Source organism: Venustampulla echinocandica (assembly GCF_003357145.1).
Source record: "Venustampulla echinocandica strain BP 5553 chromosome Unknown scaffold_2, whole genome shotgun sequence".
Taxonomy (NCBI): domain Eukaryota; kingdom Fungi; phylum Ascomycota; class Leotiomycetes; order Helotiales; family Pleuroascaceae; genus Venustampulla; species Venustampulla echinocandica.
This window is the reverse complement of record NW_022474207.1, coordinates 1030672-1048831: the sequence shown is the minus strand read 5'-3', so window position 1 is coordinate 1048831 and position 18160 is coordinate 1030672. Positions and strand designations below refer to the sequence as shown.

Sequence of the window (18160 nt, the reverse complement as noted above, 5' to 3'; positions counted from 1 at the left end):
TCAGTAAGTGGAGAAGAGGAAAAGGAAGATATGAAAGAACCAATCTCGTCATATAGACAAACTCAAAACGGCCAAAATGCCAAGATGCCATGGGCTAGTGGTTGAACCACGTAACATAATCATAAAGGAGCTAGCAATATGAGGCTACTCATATTGCATCTCCAATCTTTGTCGAGGAGCCTAGTAAGACAAAATCCCCACCCATACCCATACCCAAACTCCATCCCATGAAACCATCGCTCTCAAACATTAAAACCACCCCCATCTCAGCTCTTCAGAGCCTCCAACCGGCCACGCATTTGATCCAGCATAGCCTCCGCATCTTCCTCGTCCTCTTCCTCCGCCACGGGCTTCTCCTGTACAGGCGTAGGCGCAGACGGGGTCACGCCCACCTTGCCCATACGATCCTGTAGAATCTCGCCCAGCACCTTATCGACCTCTGATTCCGCCTCCTCTTCCTCTTCGTCCTCCATCTGGTCGGGCAGCGAATCCCCCACCATCTCCTCAATAATCCCCGCCTTCATCAGCTCCCGGCTCAGTTCCTGCATCGTGCCCGTTAACTCGGGTAACCGCACAAGACTATTCACATCCTTCATAATGCCCACGCTGGACCGTATGCTGCCTTCAATCTTGCGCACGGCAAAGGCCTCGGTAACCTGCATGGAGACGCTGTTTAGCTGTGCCTTGGAAGTGATGAGCCTCTGCGATTGCTTGCGGATGCGGATGAGTTCTCTGGCGAAGATACGGGTTTCCTTCGCCGCTTGGGTGGCCTGGGAGGGGTTGCGTTGGGCGCGGCGGCTTGCCTGGATGATGGCCGTTTTGGCCTTGTTCTCGACGACCTTGAGTTGTGCGATGTCGCGATCCAGCTTGCGGGTGTTTTGCCGGATAAGCTGGTTGCATTTCCTAACCTAAAGGTGAGATAAGTATTAGAATGCATTGCTAAGTGTATCTGCAAGGCTGAAGAGGTTGGAGAGGGGTACTAGGACTGGTACTGACTTGGACCTGAGGGTCTGGCCCGAAGAAGACCGCTTTGAGAGACTCCATGATTTGGATAGGCGGTGAAGCTCCAATGCGGGGAGATGGCCAGATACAGAGGCTGTGCTCTGCTCTGGGGCAGACAATGTAATTGGGGAGATAACTCCCACGATCAGACGGGCACTGATGGAGCGTAGTTGACGGTTGGGCGTTGATACGGCGAGCTCTGATCTAGCAGTGACGTGCCCGCTGTCGGCAGGTGTACGGAGTAGGTGTGATAAGGTTAACCGTGCGCCTGTAGCCTGTAGTATGTAGGCACGAAGTCTACACTGGCTGCCACTGTAACTGGATGGTTTTCCAGCGCTGTAACCCCCCCTAAGCTCCCGAACTGCGACCCCGTAACCGCCGCTGTCGTCCCTCTCCAGCGGCTGCCTGAGCGGACGCCAATTAAGGCCAGTAAGGCCAAGCACTACTCGCACTACTCGCACCCCTCCCACTCCTTTCCATGACTTTCCATCGAAGATCTGCGTGCAGCCTCGTTCGCCTTTTGCGCCTCCAGCAACCAAAAGCTCGACCCTTCCTCCATCTCACACAAATAAATAACAAATACTGGAACTCAACCAACCTCACCTCACCGCACCGCAACTCAACTCCCAGCTGAAGCAATTCTCTCCCAGTTTCGCTCGGCAATTCCCCCTCCGCATCACTAGTAGCTCTGCTATTATTGCACTGTGACCTTCCGCTAGCTCACTCATTCATTCGACGACGACGACATCCCACATCACCTCTCCCCGACAATGGCTGCCACTCCAGAAGGTAAGCTTTGATCACCCTGTACCAGCCATAGAAGCCTGCAAGGAAGCAAAGACTCTTCCATTGCCCTTCGGGAATGACGTGTCACTTCCACAAAACATATCGAATCGAAGCTAATCATTCTCCCCGGTTCTGCAGTTCTTTGGGCTCAACGCTCCAGCTCGTCCGAGCCAGCTAAGAACTTCATCTACCTCACCATCTCCGTCCCCGATGTGCAGCCTGCCAACCTGAAGCTGAAGCTGACGTCGACATCCCTGTCCTTCAGCGGACACTCCGACTCCCTTAAGAAAGACTACCAAGTCGATCTGGAGTTCTACGATGAGATCGATACGGACAACAGCAAGACCAACCACACCGCTAAGAATGTCGAGATCGTCCTGAGAAAGAAGGAGCTCAAGGAGGAGTTCTGGCCAAGGCTGTTGAAGGATGCCAAGAAGGTGCATTTCTTGAAGACAGATTTCGACAAGTGGGTTGATGAGGATGAGCAAGACGAGGCCCCTGAGGATGATATAGGTAAGTTTCATAGCCCAGCAGCCAGCCCCCCGTACGATCAGTGGTTAGACACTAACATTCATCAAGGAAACATGGGCGGAATGGGTGGCATGCCAGGCATGGGAGGCATGGGAGACATGAGCCAGATGATGGGCGGAGGAGCTGGTGGTGACTTTGGCGGCATCGACTTCTCCAAGCTAGGCGGTGCAGGAATGGGCGGAGCAGGGGATGCGGACGATGATGAGGGAGATGATGACGATGACGATGAGATGCCAGCGCTTGAGGAGGAAGATGCGGCGGCCTCATCTAGTAAGCCCGCCTCGAAGATTGAGGAGGTCAACTAGATAGATTCTGCATTTTCAAGCGTCAGAGATTGGGAGGTTGTTACAAAGATGGCGTATCCTCTATATGCACTACTTGACGGTCTAAAGATGCCGTCAAGCTGATGCTAATATCATACCTAGCGAGCCAAAAATCAACATAAAAGCAAATATTATCTTTGCATTACAAATAAAGTGCACATGTCCAAAAGCGTAGTATTCGTTAAAAAGAGGCATGCTAAAACTACCAAAATCAATATGCATAGGGACAAAATGAAATAGACAAGATGCGTCAGAACTCTACAGCTTTTAGTACGGTATGTTAATAGTATTAGGCACTGCATGCACCTTTTACTCCATCTGCTCAATCATGTCACAGACTGGGAAGATATTATGACCCTTCTAAAACAGATACTAAACTCGCAAAGGCAGAATACACAGGAGGAGCACCATGCATGCATAGAAAAGATACTCGATTACAAGCAGCTTATCAAGAAGGCCATTAATCACCCCTGCTTTTGTTGCGAAGGCGAAGCTACAAGGTTGGGATGCGGACTAATGGGATCCGAAAGAGGATAACTCCAAAACGTTCTAATACAGAGATATGAAGCTGCTCCCTAAGAACACAGAGGGAGGCAAGGGATCTTCCAGCTATAGAAGTGACCCCCGGGTGCACTAAATAATGGGAGCAAAGGGAAACCCCGAGAGGGGCTCTACACTCTAGTATCATCTGCTACTGACAATAAATGGTCAGAAAGCCCTTCATCTCTTCTAAAGTATACGAACGACCTTTTGGTTGATACCTTGCTCCACCTACTAGCTCATGCACTTATCTATCAAGCTTTTGAGGCCAATATTTAGTCAGTTCACAGCTTCTATCAGATCAAAGTTCGACCACCACGACATTTTTTAGAGTTTAGAGACATCAAGAATTAGGTAAGCATAAGAAGTGAAGTTCCTCGCTTAACCTTCAACTCACCTCTCAACCGTGCTTATTCATCCTAAAAAACGCCACAACGCCAAGCGGAGAGATCTTGGGCCGACCACCGCGTAGCTTCGCTGTGAGGTTCCTCCGATGAGAGTCCGTGGCTTTCGAGTTATCGGGGGAGGATGGGATATATAAAGACAGTTGTATTTTCGCTTTTGGGGGGTTTAAATCCATCCTTAATAGAATAAGACAGAATATTTTTTCATATCTAAAGTACGCGCATTTGCTCTTTTTACGACTTACGCCTACGCTCGAAGATCATTAAATCACATGAACTGGAAGAGGACAAACCCAAATTTTAGACCAAAGACGAGAAGAAAAACAGGATAAGGAAGGAAATATTAGGAAAGAGAAGAGCAGATATGACACTCATATTAACGAGAATCGAAATTGATGCTCCGCCGGCGGTTGTTCGAGCAAAGGTATATACCTAACCTCATACTCACGCTGAGCCCCTCTTCTCTCTCCACTTACTAATTATATATGTTCATAATGCTAACAAATAAATTTTCAGTTTCTCGATTTTGAAAACCTACTAAACTACTCGCCCGATGGATTTATCAAGTCCATAGGCCCGAAGGTGGAGGGAGAGGCATTGATAGAAGGAACGAAGATGCGATGCGTGTTAAAGGGCGCGACGATGGAGCCTGTTTGCTTAGTATGTAACATTGCTATTACTTACTCCCCGTTTCCCTCTTCTATATCATCTTTCCACCTTCCCTAATCGTATACTAATATCCCTTAGGAAAATTCACCCTCTGCCTTTTCCTGGCGAGGCGCCCTCCCTCTCGGTCTCTTCACTGGTGACCACGGCTTCCGGTTTTCCCCAGGCGTCTCCGGTCCCGAGACCACAATATTTATTCATGAAGAGCAGTTCTCGGGGCTTTTGGCGTTCATGATTGGAGATAATTGGTTTGCGAGGTCAGTGGGTTTGAGGAGGAAGACGGAGGCGGGGTTTAAGGGGTTCAATGTGGATTTGAAGAGTGTTTGCGAGCAGTGGAAACAGGAGGGTGTTTAGATTGAGAGATGCGGTCTTGGGGCGTATGAGAGGGCTTTATGGATAGATGATGTTGTGTTAGGTTGGTTTTTTGTTTAGAGGCCGGCGTTTATCAAATTTAGAATTTAGAAATAAAACATTATCTAATTTGTAATACCATGCCTATTAACTGCTTTTGATCACGGCGGTTTAGAATAGCATTAAATTCATTATAGGCACACAAAATACCATTCAACATATTACTTGCCACCTATAATCCCCCTGCTTTCTAATTCTCCAATCCCCTGTCCCATCCATCTCGTTTAAAGATGAGAGTTGATTATCATCAGCAAGGTTGTCAACCCTTTTTTCATGTATCACAAAAGAGCAGGGAAGGAACATGTTATTATCCACGAATGTAATTTATATCATTTGCCCAGTTGAATAAGCATTCAATTCTAATAGCTAGCTCCATATGGTAGCTAGAAACGGCTCTGTTGTGCCATTGGTTCCAAACAAACGAGTATAGCTCGTATAACACCGAGACAAACGCCGTTGGTCAAAATGCAATGGATGCCCTATGCTTGGTGTTCCAAATGTGAAGGAATTTTTTTATCCCCATCATGTTCATCGCTAGAAAGCGAAAGTATTCATGCATGTCCCGCATTCAATGCTCCTCTAAAACCCCCTGGTTCAAACAACTTGTGCTTCTACGACCTCCACACTATTCAGCACCGTTCCACCCGACGTTACCATCTCGATCGGCTTGGCGTTTTTGGTTAGGCCATTGCGGATCTTCAATACGCTGTCGACAATCACAGCATCTATGCCCTCCTTTACTTGTTCCTGGGGTTCGAGTTAGTACGATGGTAGGCATTTGCAAAGGAACCGATGTTTACTAACCTGCACCTTGACGGGATCATTATTCAAGACCCCATAGCTAACACAAACCAATCCAGCCTCCTTCACAACCCTCACCAATCGAGGACAGAGACAGAATGGCTCCGCTGCACTCACAATGCCGAGTAAATTCCATCGGCTGGCAAACCGAATAGCCTCCTGGATACTACTAGCTCGGATGTCGCCAACCTTGCAAACACCAGCATCGGTCAGGAACAGTACCGGGATGTTGGGCTGCTTGAAGCTCAGAAGCAGACATATATCGGGGTTGAAGCTGCTGAAAATGATCTTCCGCTTCTTGCCCAGATCATATACTTTCGTTAAGATGGTATCCACGAAGCTGTTGAGCTCGACAGCATAAGTATCCATCTCCTGTTCCTCCGACTCGTGCAGCATAGGGTACTTCATTTCGATGTTGAAACCGACATTTTCAGGGAGCTTAAGGAACATTTCTTCAAGTGTGGTGAACGGGGCTTGGATGAAGTTTCCTCGAGAGTTGGCTTTATATCCTTTAGCTTTGAAATCACGCGTATGTTTCATTCTCTCCGACATCTCGGAACCAGGTAGTGTGTGGCTAAGGGAGAGTGACCGCTGACGATCGGCGCCCCGGACCCCCCGAAACTGTGGATATTCCTTTGGGGGGGATGGGGGGCGCGATGACCGAGATTGGGCGTCATTGACGTGAAGGAATTGTTCAAGCGTGAGCGTATGGACCGGTGCGTCAATCCCCGTTTCGCTGACTAGAAAATCATGGTATATAACAGGCACATGATCCTTCGTAAGCTGGACATCGAACTCGACGTAGTTCGCCCCAAGATTTGCAGCCGCGATAAATGACTGTAATGTATTTTCTCCCAGCTGAAGAGATCTATTCGATGTCATGTTCTTGCCGAGACCTCTGTGTCCTATCACCATGGTCGAGGACATCTCCTTCCAGTATGTTTGCTTCGCCGTAACTTCCATATTCGGATGGGAAAATGGAGTGACGATGAGAAAATTGAAATTAACACATCCAATAACCTCAAGGTTTGTGCTCATTATCGGGACGCTGACGTCTCCTTGGAGATTCATACGTTTCAAGCCAATTGCCTGCTTCATACTGGATAAAATGGCAACACCACGTCCAACTTTGTGCTCCTGGCTTCCAGCGTATGTTGGAACAATATCAAAGTATAGTTTGACCTTGGATGCATCCTTGGTGGTGAAGACCATAGGTGCAGTTGAGATATTTTCCTGGACAGGAAGGTCGATGGTGGTCGGCTCGCCCTGGGCTCCACTAGCTGTAACAACAACAGACAGGGCCGTGTCCAGTTGAGTTGCATGAGCTTCAGCGATAGGAATCCTGTCAAGCTTAACAGCTGGAATATCTTTTCTCATGTCCATAGAGCCTAGACTAACAAGAACCATGCTCTCATCGGTAAGGTATCGATGACCAAATGTTTTGAAGGTCTCAGTGGCCTTCAAAACACCATTGGGGGGTTGTGACCGAAGCGCATCTATAGATGATGGCCCGGGGGGTGACGATGTATAAGTACTATCTGTCGAATCATCGGACTTTTCGGCCTTGTCGGACGATATATCAACAGCAGCTTCTAGGAGCCGACATGCAATACTAATATGGCCTCTCAAGGCAGCATGCTCCTTAGCTGTCCAGCCAGAAGCATCCGGCTTGTTGATTTCAGCACCAGCTGCAATGAGCAGCTCCACAATAGCCGCGTGACCATCGACACAAGCCACATGTAGTGGGGTCCAAGAGAAAGAGTTTTCGGTGATCTCCAGGTCGGCTTTTTGATCAGGTGTCCCCTCTAGCAAAATTCTCGCACAGTCTTCGTGTCCGAAGCGCGCGGCAACGTGCAAAGAAGTTTCACCTGTTTCGTCTTGCCAGTTTATATCGACACCGGCATCCACAAGTTGCCTCACGATTCCGGTGAAATTCGACTTTGTGGCAAGGGCAAGTACAGCACTAGACTTCGATATATCACGCCTCATAGCCCCCGCATAATCATTTATCCCTTGCCAATTCTCTCCCATCAATAGAGCCTGAGTCGTGAGTGGATGGCCTCCAATCACACTGAGATGCAGCGGTGCAAGGCCCTCATTGTCTTGCCATTCGGGGGCATCAATGCCATTCTCGACATCAAATTGACCCCAATCCTGCATATATTTCATAACGAGCTGGCACACAATGACAAAGCCGAATTGCGCTGCATAATGTAGAGGAAGGCGGCCATATGAGTCTCGACTGTTCAGCGCTGCCCTTTGATCACCTTCTAGATGGTCCAGCAGATAAATCAAGAGCTTAACTGATTCGTCATCCCTGCTCAGCAACTGGGACTCTGTAATCTTGGTCGAAGAAGGCCCAAGGGGCTGAGATGATGCAGGGGTAAGATAACGCATATCATCCGATTCAACCGAGGTGTCCTGGGCCGCTTGACTATCTGATTTGGTTCGCCCAATGGATATGACTAAACGGTGGAGAATGTTGCGACCATTGATATCGTCCGGTTCATCCAAGGTCTTGATATCCTTCAAGAGGAAAGCAATGCATTCTTTTAGCTTGCAAGAAATAGCTCTCTGTAAAAGATCGAGAAGTAATTTCTGCATCCCTGGGTCGCTCGTCTCTAAATTAGCCTCGGCGAGGGCTTTTTTCAGAGTTGCCACATCATCATGTCTGATAGCTTGGTCGACACTGTCGAGGACGCTAGCAGGCAAGTTGAGAGTCGATCGTGAGGACACGCGCTTGATGAATCGCGCAGAAGGGATTAATACAGCTTCTTCTTCTTTGGCCTTCTTTTCTCCCAGGATTTCTAGCCAATCATTTATGGCTTTCATGGTCTGAGAAAGGGCCGCATTCGTTGCGAATGGCGTCGGGTCGACCTTGGAAGTCATATACTTCCGTTGGGCGCACACAGGAACATTTTTATCCAACTTTTTGGTTATCTTCACGAAGCCACGCCTGTTGACCTCTCCAAACCATTGTAGCTTCCGCAATTGACCTCGGAGGTCCAGCAGGGCACCAATGACTTCCTCAATCTCATTGCGATCCAAGTCTTCCAACCCCTGCTTAGACGAGCCATATCGTTCTTGTAGTAGCTTCAACCGCCGTGAGGCATCCCCAAACTTCTTGTTGTAGAAACTGTCGACATCCTCAAGGTTCCGGTCTAGGGAGAAGAAGAATTCTAAAGCTCGAGTATTAGATATATGCAAATAATTGCCACTGGATATGATGCTCACCGGTGAGATCCACGTCCTGGCCAGCTTTCAGGATCCCAGCCGCGGCCTTAATGAGCTTCTTCAGTCCCTTGTAGTTGATATACGATGACGACCATTCTGGCACCTGGTTGCGTGGTAGGCTGCAATTCGATTAGCTAACCCTCCATTTACATATCTTCGTATAGAACGGGGAAACGGTGGCCAACATACTTGCGACCGAACTTCATTGCGCGGGTTTGCCCCCAGGAGTGTTTGCTTTTGGCAACCCGTATCTATGCTTCCAGAGCTGTAGATGAGGTCAAACCAGATAAGCAGCTTCTTTGCACTTTTAGCGGCGTGGTTTATTTCGGGGGAAACGGAATCGAGTTTGGCCGATCAACAATGAAAACAAGTAATAAGTCGTCCGCGGTCGCCATCCAGGGCGCTGTCTGCGTATTTCGGTCTTTGTGCGGTGATAGGTGGCTAATAGAACGGCGATGCAATATCCAAGGATCCTGTAATATATTCCTGTAAATGCTGTTGGCCCCGTATAGCAGTGCAGCGGGTGTTTGGTAGTTGTAGTCAAAAGAGTTTTTGATGGTCAAAGTCGCAGAACCGTGAGTGAAGCTCGCCCGCTGATTCGCCAGATCGGTTTTGCGCCAGCCCCAACGCGCAGGAGGGATCAAGGTTGGCAGGCGGGCAACTTCTGTGGAGTAATGTAAGAATAGCAAGGCAGGGCTAATTCATGCAGAAACAAACAAATGAAACTCTGCCATCCCGTGGCTCTGCGAGCAATAGTAATATGGGGTTTCTGTTCAACGGGATGTCATAGCAGATTCTACGTATTCACCCTGGAGTTACTGGATTCTGCCAGTGGTCACACCGCCTTTCCAGCAACGCCCCGTCGCCAGGGTCCAACCCCAGAATAGCTAAAAAGGGATTATCATCTGACAAGCTACGAAAAATAGGACGCTTTGTCACAAAGAAGCCGCGGGGAGGTGAGTGGCAAGTAATCAAAACAAAGCTACTTAGCGGTGGACGAGCTATGGAATGGAATGCGACCGAGAGCCTTAGCAACAATAACAATAACAACAGCAACCAAATGCCAATAGACTATCCCACGCGCCATGTGACATCACTTTGCCTGATAAGAAATCGCAGTCGAAATGCTGCAGATCAGGGGTTTCGCTTGGGCGGAGTCGGGGGCTCGGAGGGAGGACAACATTGGCAACGCTTAATCCGTAACAATCCGCCTTACTCGCGGTAGACTCGGAGCAACCTGAATAGTAACGAGGCGCCGTAAGGTAGGGCAAGGTACTTAGTAATAAATATGTCTCCATGCTGCCCCACTATCGTGCAAATCTTCAAAGTGGCGGCGTGGGTGAGTAGGAATTACTTCGTAGCGGTGGGCGAGTAATAGCACAGGACCCAGCACCATGCAACAATCGTGCAATAAGGAACCTCGCGAATAATAACCCCCAATGGCTCAGCACAATACTGTCGCGTGAGCTTTTTCCCAGTGTAGCAGACCTGCACGCACCTGGCGTCGTAGTCAAGGCCCTGGGGATCCAACCATTAATAATAATTGCCATGTAGAAAAGGCAGCTTCGACAGCTGCATGATAATCTGGGGTATCTCTGGAAAAAAGAACTTGTCTCATCCCACTACGCTACTACCATCCTCGACCTCCGCCTCGACGTCCACCTCGTCCGCGGCCTCGTCCTCCTCCACGCCCACGGCCTCTCCCACCCCCTCGATCAAACCCACCATTGAATCTTGCCTCCGCTGGTGCTGGACCATTTCTTATTCTCTCGTCTCGTTCCGCCTCGGTCGCATGGAACTTATTTTCAATCCCAAGTAAATCGCAGAACTGTTGCATCTGCGGGTTGTTATACTCCATTGGTCCCTCGCTCACAATTTCTGGCATCCCAATCTCGAATGGAGGAGCGGTGATGACAAAATTCTCGGGAATTTCCAACTTCCCTTCCTTCACAATATGTTCATTAACCCATTCTTGCTCCTTGTCAATTAGCAGACGGTAGTGGGCCTCTCCGAGATCTTGGACAGGAGGGGCCGTTTTATCTCCCAGTAAAATATCAGGAGCAAACACCCGCGTTATAGCCAGCCACTCGGGATCGTACTCAAACTTGTGCTTTTGTCTCGAAGCCGACCGAGTAAGAGATGGTGGGGTTGTAGATGTATGATAAGGATAAACCTCCATAAGTTGGAGGAATTTTCGCCCAGGCAAGCATTTATCTAAGGCAAGGAATCTCACAGTCGTATTTTCCACCTCGGCGGGCGTGGGTTGTCCTGCTTGTATCCGTGGTTGTGGGGGAGTAGGTCGTGAGAAGGCTGCAGGAAGTTGCGCTCGGAGGTCTGCAGGGACAGACGAAAGTGATTCTGGTGGAGGCACCCCACGGCTCTCCAGCTCCATCTGATCTTGATTTTTAGTAGACGCGGTCCCATTTGTTGGGGTGAGTTCTTGTGGCGCATCCTCATCACCATCCATATCAAGGTCGATCTCATCCTCATTGTGGGCGCTTGGTAAGGCACTGGGGTCCGGTATAATCTGCACCTCAGCAATGGCTCGCTCCGGGGCATCTATTGGCATTGCAGGCTCTGCGGCTTTGTCTACTCTATCGTAAATTTTCGTCGCGGAGAATTTGCAATGCATATGAGCTGCAAACCAATATGGAGGACGGAGGCGATCCATGACAAATGCAGCAGCTAAGTTGCCCAGCGTTCCATCCCTTGATTCTTGCTCGAAGTCTGGCTTCAATTTAAACAATGACCTTTCGTTGCCGTGTCTCTCGATTGCTCGTGGCCAGTCATGACTAATCCCAACGTCGATTTGGGACTTCAGCAGTAGAAGCTTCCTCGTATCGATCTCCCGGACATGGTAAATCGTCTTGATATCGTCTTGGTTGTAAGGAAGCCGTTCGTGGTGGTGCCTGTTGAAATCTCTGCCCTTCCAAATGCCAGACATTCCAGCGATCCGAACGCCACCTAGCCGTACGATGTTCGCAGCTCCCATATAGTAGATGTTCGGTGCAACCCATCCGCCATAGTAGAGTTCCCAAAGATGGCTACTCGCCTCATGGTTACCACCAACGAATATTGTAAGACAGGGCGCTTCGCTGGCGCCGCTGTAGTATTTGTGAAAATCACCAATCTCCCGGTACTTAACAGGACAGGACATAATAGTTAGGTCAGAGGCATTTCGAACTGCCTAGGGTTATTAGCAACGCTCATAGATACTTATTTTGCTCTTATAGAGGTAGGAAGGATGGGTACCTGGAAATCTCCGCCAATAATAAGGAGATCAACTCCATCCCAGCCTCGAACTTCGCATGCCTTGCTCACTGATGCATAAATAGCATCCAAAGTTCCATGACCCTAACCAATACGTTAGATATAAGCCGCACCGGATTAACAGCGCTTGTAGACTTACACATCCCTCGACAGCAATTCGCAAGCCTTGCCCCTCAATCAGATTCGGCTCCATAGCGGCAGGGGAAACAGCGAGTTTGTGAGAAAACGATGTTAGAATGACGGGTGTTTCGAGAATTATAACAGTCGTGGGTGAACTCGTAATAGATCCATCGATACCAAGGGCGTCCGGGGAGAATAGTTGTCCCGCGATGATGGTTGCATAGAGGCGGTTTCGTAGCCTCGCGGAAGTTTCCGCTTCTCTCGCTTCAGGCCAGAACTTCTTGTGGTCAACCTCAACCAACACCAGCCATACAACGCGTCCAGTCGTCCAAACACCTTGGGATAAGTATCCTACGCTGAGACCATGGCAACTCCTGAACTATCGGCGCGTCTACGATACCTAAATGAATCTGCACATCTTCTGGCAACGGCCGCTCCTGCGACCTCGAGATACCTCATGTCCCAGCACAACTCCTACCTATCCGACAACAACATCGATTTGCCAGAGGCACAGAGACGCAGATCGTGCGGAGCATGTGGCACAATAATGATCCTGGGACTGGATGCTACAGTAGAGATGGAGAGACCTCTACGGAAAAAGGGCAGGAATAATACAAGTGCTACCAAAGCCATGGTCTATAAATGCAATTGTTGCGGCAGGAAGACCAGACATTCTATTCCTCCGGCTCCAAAACCACACAGGCCTAAGCCAGGATCATTAAAAGCTACCTCCGCCTCCGCTCCACCATCCGCGATCTCCCAAAAAACTACGACCTCCTCTACAACGGCAGCTTCAAATCCCTCCAGCAGAAAGCGGCCTAACAAGAAGCAAGGCGGTTTGAAGGCTCTTCTGGCGAAGCAGAAGGCTTCACAGAGTTCCTCTTCGTCTGGTTTTGGTCTGGATCTAATGGACTTCATGAGCAAAGGGTAACAAGATATGCCTAGCTTCAACAATACTCCAGGAGCTCTCATCAAACAAACATGGTCATCGCCACAGCTATTAAGCCACGGGAAAACAAACGCAACGAGCATCTGAACAATCCTCCGAAGTTGGACATAGTAACCACTTCAAAGCTCCAATACGCATATCTAATGGATTGTCTTTCAACCACTGATTGGAGGGGAGAAGAAGAAGGCCGGGACCACTAAGCACAACCAAAGTTTACTTTGTAGAAGCCCGAAGTGGCTTAAGCTTGTTCAGAAGCGGTGTACACATCTAGCCCTCACTGCAGACCAAACAGACGCGTTACGGGTGTAATGAACATATCCAATGCAACCTGCGAATAGGAATGCCCGGACATTCTAAAACCACCATGCTGTACCTAGGTACTTTACCTTTACTCTAAATGGACCAGTACTATTTATGCTCATTATGTTTCAATTGGCATCCTGGGGAAAAGGCACAGCTAAGTGACAATTCTAGAGAAGATTGATTCAGATCATCATAGAATAGATATTATATTATCTCCGTACTCGTATCATCAAGTGAAAATGCATGGCACAAAAAAGAACCTTCGGGTGGCTTCTAGCCTGATCGCTTTTGATCCGGGGTCTTGGCCGAGGGTGGCTTTAGTACGTCACTGACGGCCTTATCACCATAAAAAAATAATTGCTCCAGATGCATATAACCCCTCCATAACCGCCCCACCATCGCCTCAACTCAACTCCACACAAAAACCAAAAATGACGAGCAACATTCATGAAGATCCTAAGCCAGACGGCAAGGCCTTTGACGACTTTTTCGACAGTATAGGCAAAAAGGCAGAGCATCTCACCTCAAACGAGCAAAATGGAGACGTTTTTGCGCCCGCCACCAGCGGCGCTGAGCCAAATTCCACTACGCAACCTCTAGTAGAGGAGGACGATCAGAAGATAGTCGACGAGATCGAGAGTTTATGCATGAATTGTCGCAAAGATGTACGTATACTCAAGTCTTCCTCCTTGTTTTCTTATCTAACTTAACATCCCAGGGAACCACCCGCCTACTCCTAACGCGCATTCCCTACTTCCGCGAAATCATAATCATGTCCTTTGAATGCCCACATTGCCACTTCAGAAGTTCCCAAATCCAGCCCGCAGGAGAAATTCAACAGAAAGGGTCCCGATTCGAGCTCCGTCTTTTAGAGCTCGCAGACTTCGGACGACAGGTTGTCAAATCCGACAACTGCATAGTCAAATTCATCGAACTCGATATCGAAATCCCCCCAGGGCGTGGGCAGTTAACAAATGTCGAGGGGCTACTTAGCATGATACTCGAAGATCTAGCATTGCAACAAGATGAGAGAAAGGAGCAGATGCCGGAAGTATGGGCGAAGATTGAGGAGATCCTAGCAAAGGGCCGGAAAATGTTGGCCGGAGAAAGTTTCCCCTTCCGCTTATCCGTGGACGATCCATCAGGCAATTCGTGGATAGAGCCAGATCAGAAGGATGGCGTGGGCAAATGGCGGAAGGTCGAATACTTACGGACGCCAGAGCAGAATGAAGGATTAGGCATCGGGGGCGGCGAGGAAGAAATACCCCCACCTCAAACCACTGTATCGGGCCAACCCACGTTGGCAAACTTCGAAAACGATGATATTGCCCCGGACGAAGTATACTCCTTCCCTGCATCCTGTCCCGGGTGTACACGACCCTGTACAACGCACATGAAAATGGTCGACATTCCCTACTTCAAGCAAGTGATCATCATGAGCACTGTGTGCGAGCACTGCGGCTACCGCTCCAACGAAGTCAAAACCGGAGGAGCAATTCCCGCCTTGGGCAAGAAAATCGTTCTCAGAGTCGAAACACCCACTGATCTGGCACGTGATATCCTGAAATCCGAATCCTGCGCCCTCGAATGCCCAGAGCTGAGTCTCTCTGTCAACCCGGGGACGCTTGGAGGCAGATTTACGACCGTCGAGGGGCTCCTTACGAATATCAGGGATGACTTGCGCCAACAGATCTTCGATGTCGGTGAGAATGCCGGAGGCGGAGACTCCCTACAGTCGGATGTGAAGAGCAACTGGGAGAAGTTCTTCGATAACATTGGAGAAGCAATTAAGGGCGATAAGAAGTTCACAGTTATACTGCGAGATCCATTGGCTGGCAGTTATGTGCAAAATCTGTGTCTACCAGACAAGGATCCGCAGATCGACGAGGAGGAGTATAAGAGGACAGTGGAGGAGGAAGAGGATTTGGGTTTGGCGGATATGAGGACCGAGGGATATGAGGAAGATGCTGCGAAGGAGGCCGCAAAGGAGGCTGAGAAGCGCGTAGAAGAGGGGAAACAAGTGGATGTCAGTAACGGTTGATGGAACAGATTACTCTGAAATAAAAGATAGCTCATCCTGTCCCTCTACGTCTAATTTCCATAGCAAGCGCTTTGTTGTTGAATATTTTAAGTTTAATTCGTTTGCGGTCACGATTTCCGCTTATAGATCGTCGCCTGATAGGTGATGAACACCTAAATGCAAATAAAATTATGAGATTTTGCTTTAATTAAGTTCAATTGCCTAACGTCCATCCCTGCGTGCCGGAAAGACTTCACAATCTAGGGCTCTTAAATTCCCACCGCATAAATACATAGAATATCAATCAGTTTATTATTGTTCTTTAGCTATTTCTCTACAAGGGCTTGACTTGCATTCAGAAAAATACTGTAGTTTGGCCATGCTGTCAACTGTTCTATCAAGAGCGTCCAAAGATACTATAGCTTTTACCCCCTTGCTTTGTCATGAAAAACTACTTATTCCCGGAATTCGGACCTATAATTTAGAGCTTCGATTAAGTCTAAATCCAATTCTAAAGTTTGAAGATATACGAAGTAGAGTACAGGGAAACCTGCCTGCCGGATTGATCCGGAAAAGTGGGTGGTACACAAATTGCTGCGTCGTAATAAGCGAGGAAGGATTAATCGCCCCAACTAATATTTCATTCACGGCCACGTAAATCATAAAGAAATTACGCAGTTTAATAAGAATACAACTACAACGAAATATGATAGGAAAATGTTGTCGCTTATTGCAAAGCCTTGATAATTCTTGTAAGCCCCTCTAAGAGAGTTATCTTATCAACTGAAAAGACAAGCCTAAACCATCCACTGCTTTCAGCTCCAAAGCTTTCTCCAGGAGCTATGAAGACTCTCTGTTGAAGCATTAGCTGCATTACTTGGTTCTCAGCTTGCAGCAGCTCTTGTTCAGGGTGATTCCGAAGGTATGCCTCTCCAAGATTAACCCATAAGAAGAACCCTGCATTTGATCCCTTTGCATAACATATATTGTGCTCCTTTGCCCAAGATGCAATCAACTTATAATGCTCTGCGAGTTTCGCTCTGTTTTTGGCCAGGTAGCTATCAACCCAAGTATCGTCTTCAAGGACGTTGGCAAAAGCGTGATCAGCGAGGGAAGAACACATGCTATACAGTGCGGCTGGAACAAGTGCATCATGCAACAAAGAATTGTTCTGGGAAATAATACTTCCCATTCGAATGCCGTTGGATCCGAAATCTTTCGAGACTCCCCATACCACGTGTATAAGAGATGGATCAATGATGCCTCTCGAATCTATTGACAGACAAGAGGTAAAAGGCGTATCCTGTGACTCGTCTTGCGTCCACGTCGACATGGCGTAGACCTCGTCGCTGATCAAGTGAAGTTGATGTTTCTGACAAAATTCCATGAGTCGAACCAATGTATCTTTTGGATAACAGTGCCCTAGGGGATTATGCGGGTTGCAGAGAAGAATGCCAGCAATGTTCTTTCCTTGTGCTTTGGCTTCTTGTAACGTGGCCTCGTACTGTCCGACCACATCCACGCAGAAAGGATCGATACCATGGCATGGCACCTGGACAACACTTGTATCTACGCGAAGACCGAAGGTTGGAATGAAGGCGCGAAAGAAAGGCCTGCTAATGAGGAAGCCGTCCCCATTATCTCCAACTGCCCATGCAATATGTTCGATAGCCGCGCTGCAGCCGTTGGTAATGGTAATATGAGTCGACTCAACCTCCCTGTGAGGATTGAAATTTCTGTTGAGGAAACGTGCAAGTGCAAGTTTTAACCGTTTTGATCCCGTTGTACCGTCACCGTAGGTAAAAGCTTGTGATCGAAGAGCGGTATTGTCGGTAAAATGCTTCAAAAGCTCATCTTGCATAAGGACATTTTCTGCCATACCCAGACTTACGTAGCCTAAGGTGTTGGTAGCGCTCCAGAGGTTTGCCGTCACTTCCCACAGGAGTGATCCGCCTTTATTGGACGCTGTCGCTAGACCGCGCTTGGAAAGCTTCATGTTGAAGAAACTGATAGTGAGCGCAATTCAATGAGGACACCCACCAAGCGAATCGGAAGTTTCCAGGGCAATAGTAATATAATGTAAATCCCAAACATTGGCGATGTGGGGTCTCTTTGGACTCTCTGGGTAGCCGCGCATGAGAGTCATGGAATGGATACTCAGGCCTGGCTTCCTTGGAAGCTGTATGTTAACTGATTTTTTTGAACAGAGACTATATCCTGATCCACTCTCGTCACACTTAACTTTTCGCCGCTTGCAGGCTGTGCAACGGTCGTGCGATCGAGGACGAGGACGACAGTTCATTAGTTCGAATGGGGTTTCTTAAGGCAGGCCTAGGTAACTTACGTCGTGATATTTGTGGGACGTGCGGGTTCATCTCGTACTAACCAAAATCGTCGTTCGCCTTCACCCGAGGTACCGACCCGCGTGGCGATCATGCATAAATCTGCACGCCACAGCAGCTATAGTGCCAATTACGATTTCCTCTTTTATGGCGAAGATTTCGAGCTTGGATAAGACTCCTTTATAAGTATCAGGGGTGATATGGGCTCGGTGGTGGACTTGTGGTGTAGGAACTCTGTAACCCTTCAGAAGAGACTCTTTGTAATTTACGCGCGAGGGCGACGATGCGAAGGTAATTTTTACTGGTAAGGGTTCTGGGTGTCCAGGAGTGGCCAGAGAACATAACCTACAGGAACTTTTAAGGGATATTAGTTTTGCACGGATTTTAAGATGCCTAAAGTCAAAGTACCTATTAATTTTCCCGGCACGTAGGGTTTTCCGTTATGCAGGGATGGACGT

General features: G+C 48.4%; 8 protein-coding genes across 8 annotated transcripts; 4 read left to right on the top strand and 4 right to left on the bottom strand.

Annotated features, from left to right (window-relative positions):
- Positions 1-266: 266 nt before the first annotated feature.
- BP5553_04703 (Uncharacterized protein) lies at positions 267-1044 on the bottom strand (the record flags this gene model as incomplete). Its single annotated transcript, XM_032013326.1, has 2 exons — positions 267-908; positions 997-1044. 2 exons carry the CDS (start codon positions 1042-1044, stop codon positions 267-269), a joined length of 690 nt encoding a protein of 229 aa, XP_031869926.1.
- Positions 1045-1772: 728 nt separating this feature from the next.
- Positions 1773-2624, top strand: BP5553_04702 (Hsp90-binding co-chaperone; the record flags this gene model as incomplete). The annotated part of the gene is made up of 3 exons (XM_032013325.1): positions 1773-1791; positions 1927-2301; positions 2368-2624. The coding sequence occupies 3 exons, from the start codon at positions 1773-1775 to the stop codon at positions 2622-2624; spliced, it is 651 nt and encodes a 216-aa protein (XP_031869925.1).
- Positions 2625-3950: 1326 nt separating this feature from the next.
- Positions 3951-4606, top strand: BP5553_04701 (uncharacterized protein; the record flags this gene model as incomplete). Its single annotated transcript, XM_032013324.1, has 3 exons — positions 3951-4010; positions 4103-4246; positions 4334-4606. The coding sequence occupies 3 exons, from the start codon at positions 3951-3953 to the stop codon at positions 4604-4606; spliced, it is 477 nt and encodes a 158-aa protein (XP_031869924.1).
- Positions 4607-5257: 651 nt separating this feature from the next.
- Positions 5258-8904, bottom strand: BP5553_04700 (GDPD-domain-containing protein; the record flags this gene model as incomplete). Its single annotated transcript, XM_032013323.1, has 4 exons — positions 5258-5410; positions 5468-8643; positions 8699-8817; positions 8888-8904. The coding sequence occupies 4 exons, from the start codon at positions 8902-8904 to the stop codon at positions 5258-5260; spliced, it is 3465 nt and encodes a 1154-aa protein (XP_031869923.1).
- A 1424-nt stretch (positions 8905-10328) lies between these two features.
- On the bottom strand, positions 10329-12583 carry BP5553_04699 (Metallo-dependent phosphatase; the record flags this gene model as incomplete). Its single annotated transcript, XM_032013322.1, has 4 exons — positions 10329-11885; positions 11951-12052; positions 12108-12444; positions 12567-12583. 4 exons carry the CDS (start codon positions 12581-12583, stop codon positions 10329-10331), a joined length of 2013 nt encoding a protein of 670 aa, XP_031869922.1.
- Positions 12584-12635: 52 nt separating this feature from the next.
- On the top strand, positions 12636-13019 carry BP5553_04698 (uncharacterized protein; the record flags this gene model as incomplete). The annotated part of the gene is made up of 1 exon (XM_032013321.1): positions 12636-13019. The coding sequence occupies one exon, from the start codon at positions 12636-12638 to the stop codon at positions 13017-13019; it is 384 nt and encodes a 127-aa protein (XP_031869921.1).
- Positions 13020-13771: 752 nt separating this feature from the next.
- Positions 13772-15381, top strand: BP5553_04697 (Uncharacterized protein; the record flags this gene model as incomplete). Its single annotated transcript, XM_032013320.1, has 2 exons — positions 13772-14005; positions 14059-15381. The coding sequence occupies 2 exons, from the start codon at positions 13772-13774 to the stop codon at positions 15379-15381; spliced, it is 1557 nt and encodes a 518-aa protein (XP_031869920.1).
- A 706-nt stretch (positions 15382-16087) lies between these two features.
- Positions 16088-17356, bottom strand: BP5553_04696 (Uncharacterized protein; the record flags this gene model as incomplete). The annotated part of the gene is made up of 1 exon (XM_032013319.1): positions 16088-17356. One exon carries the CDS (start codon positions 17354-17356, stop codon positions 16088-16090), a length of 1269 nt encoding a protein of 422 aa, XP_031869919.1.
- Positions 17357-18160: the final 804 nt, after the last annotated feature.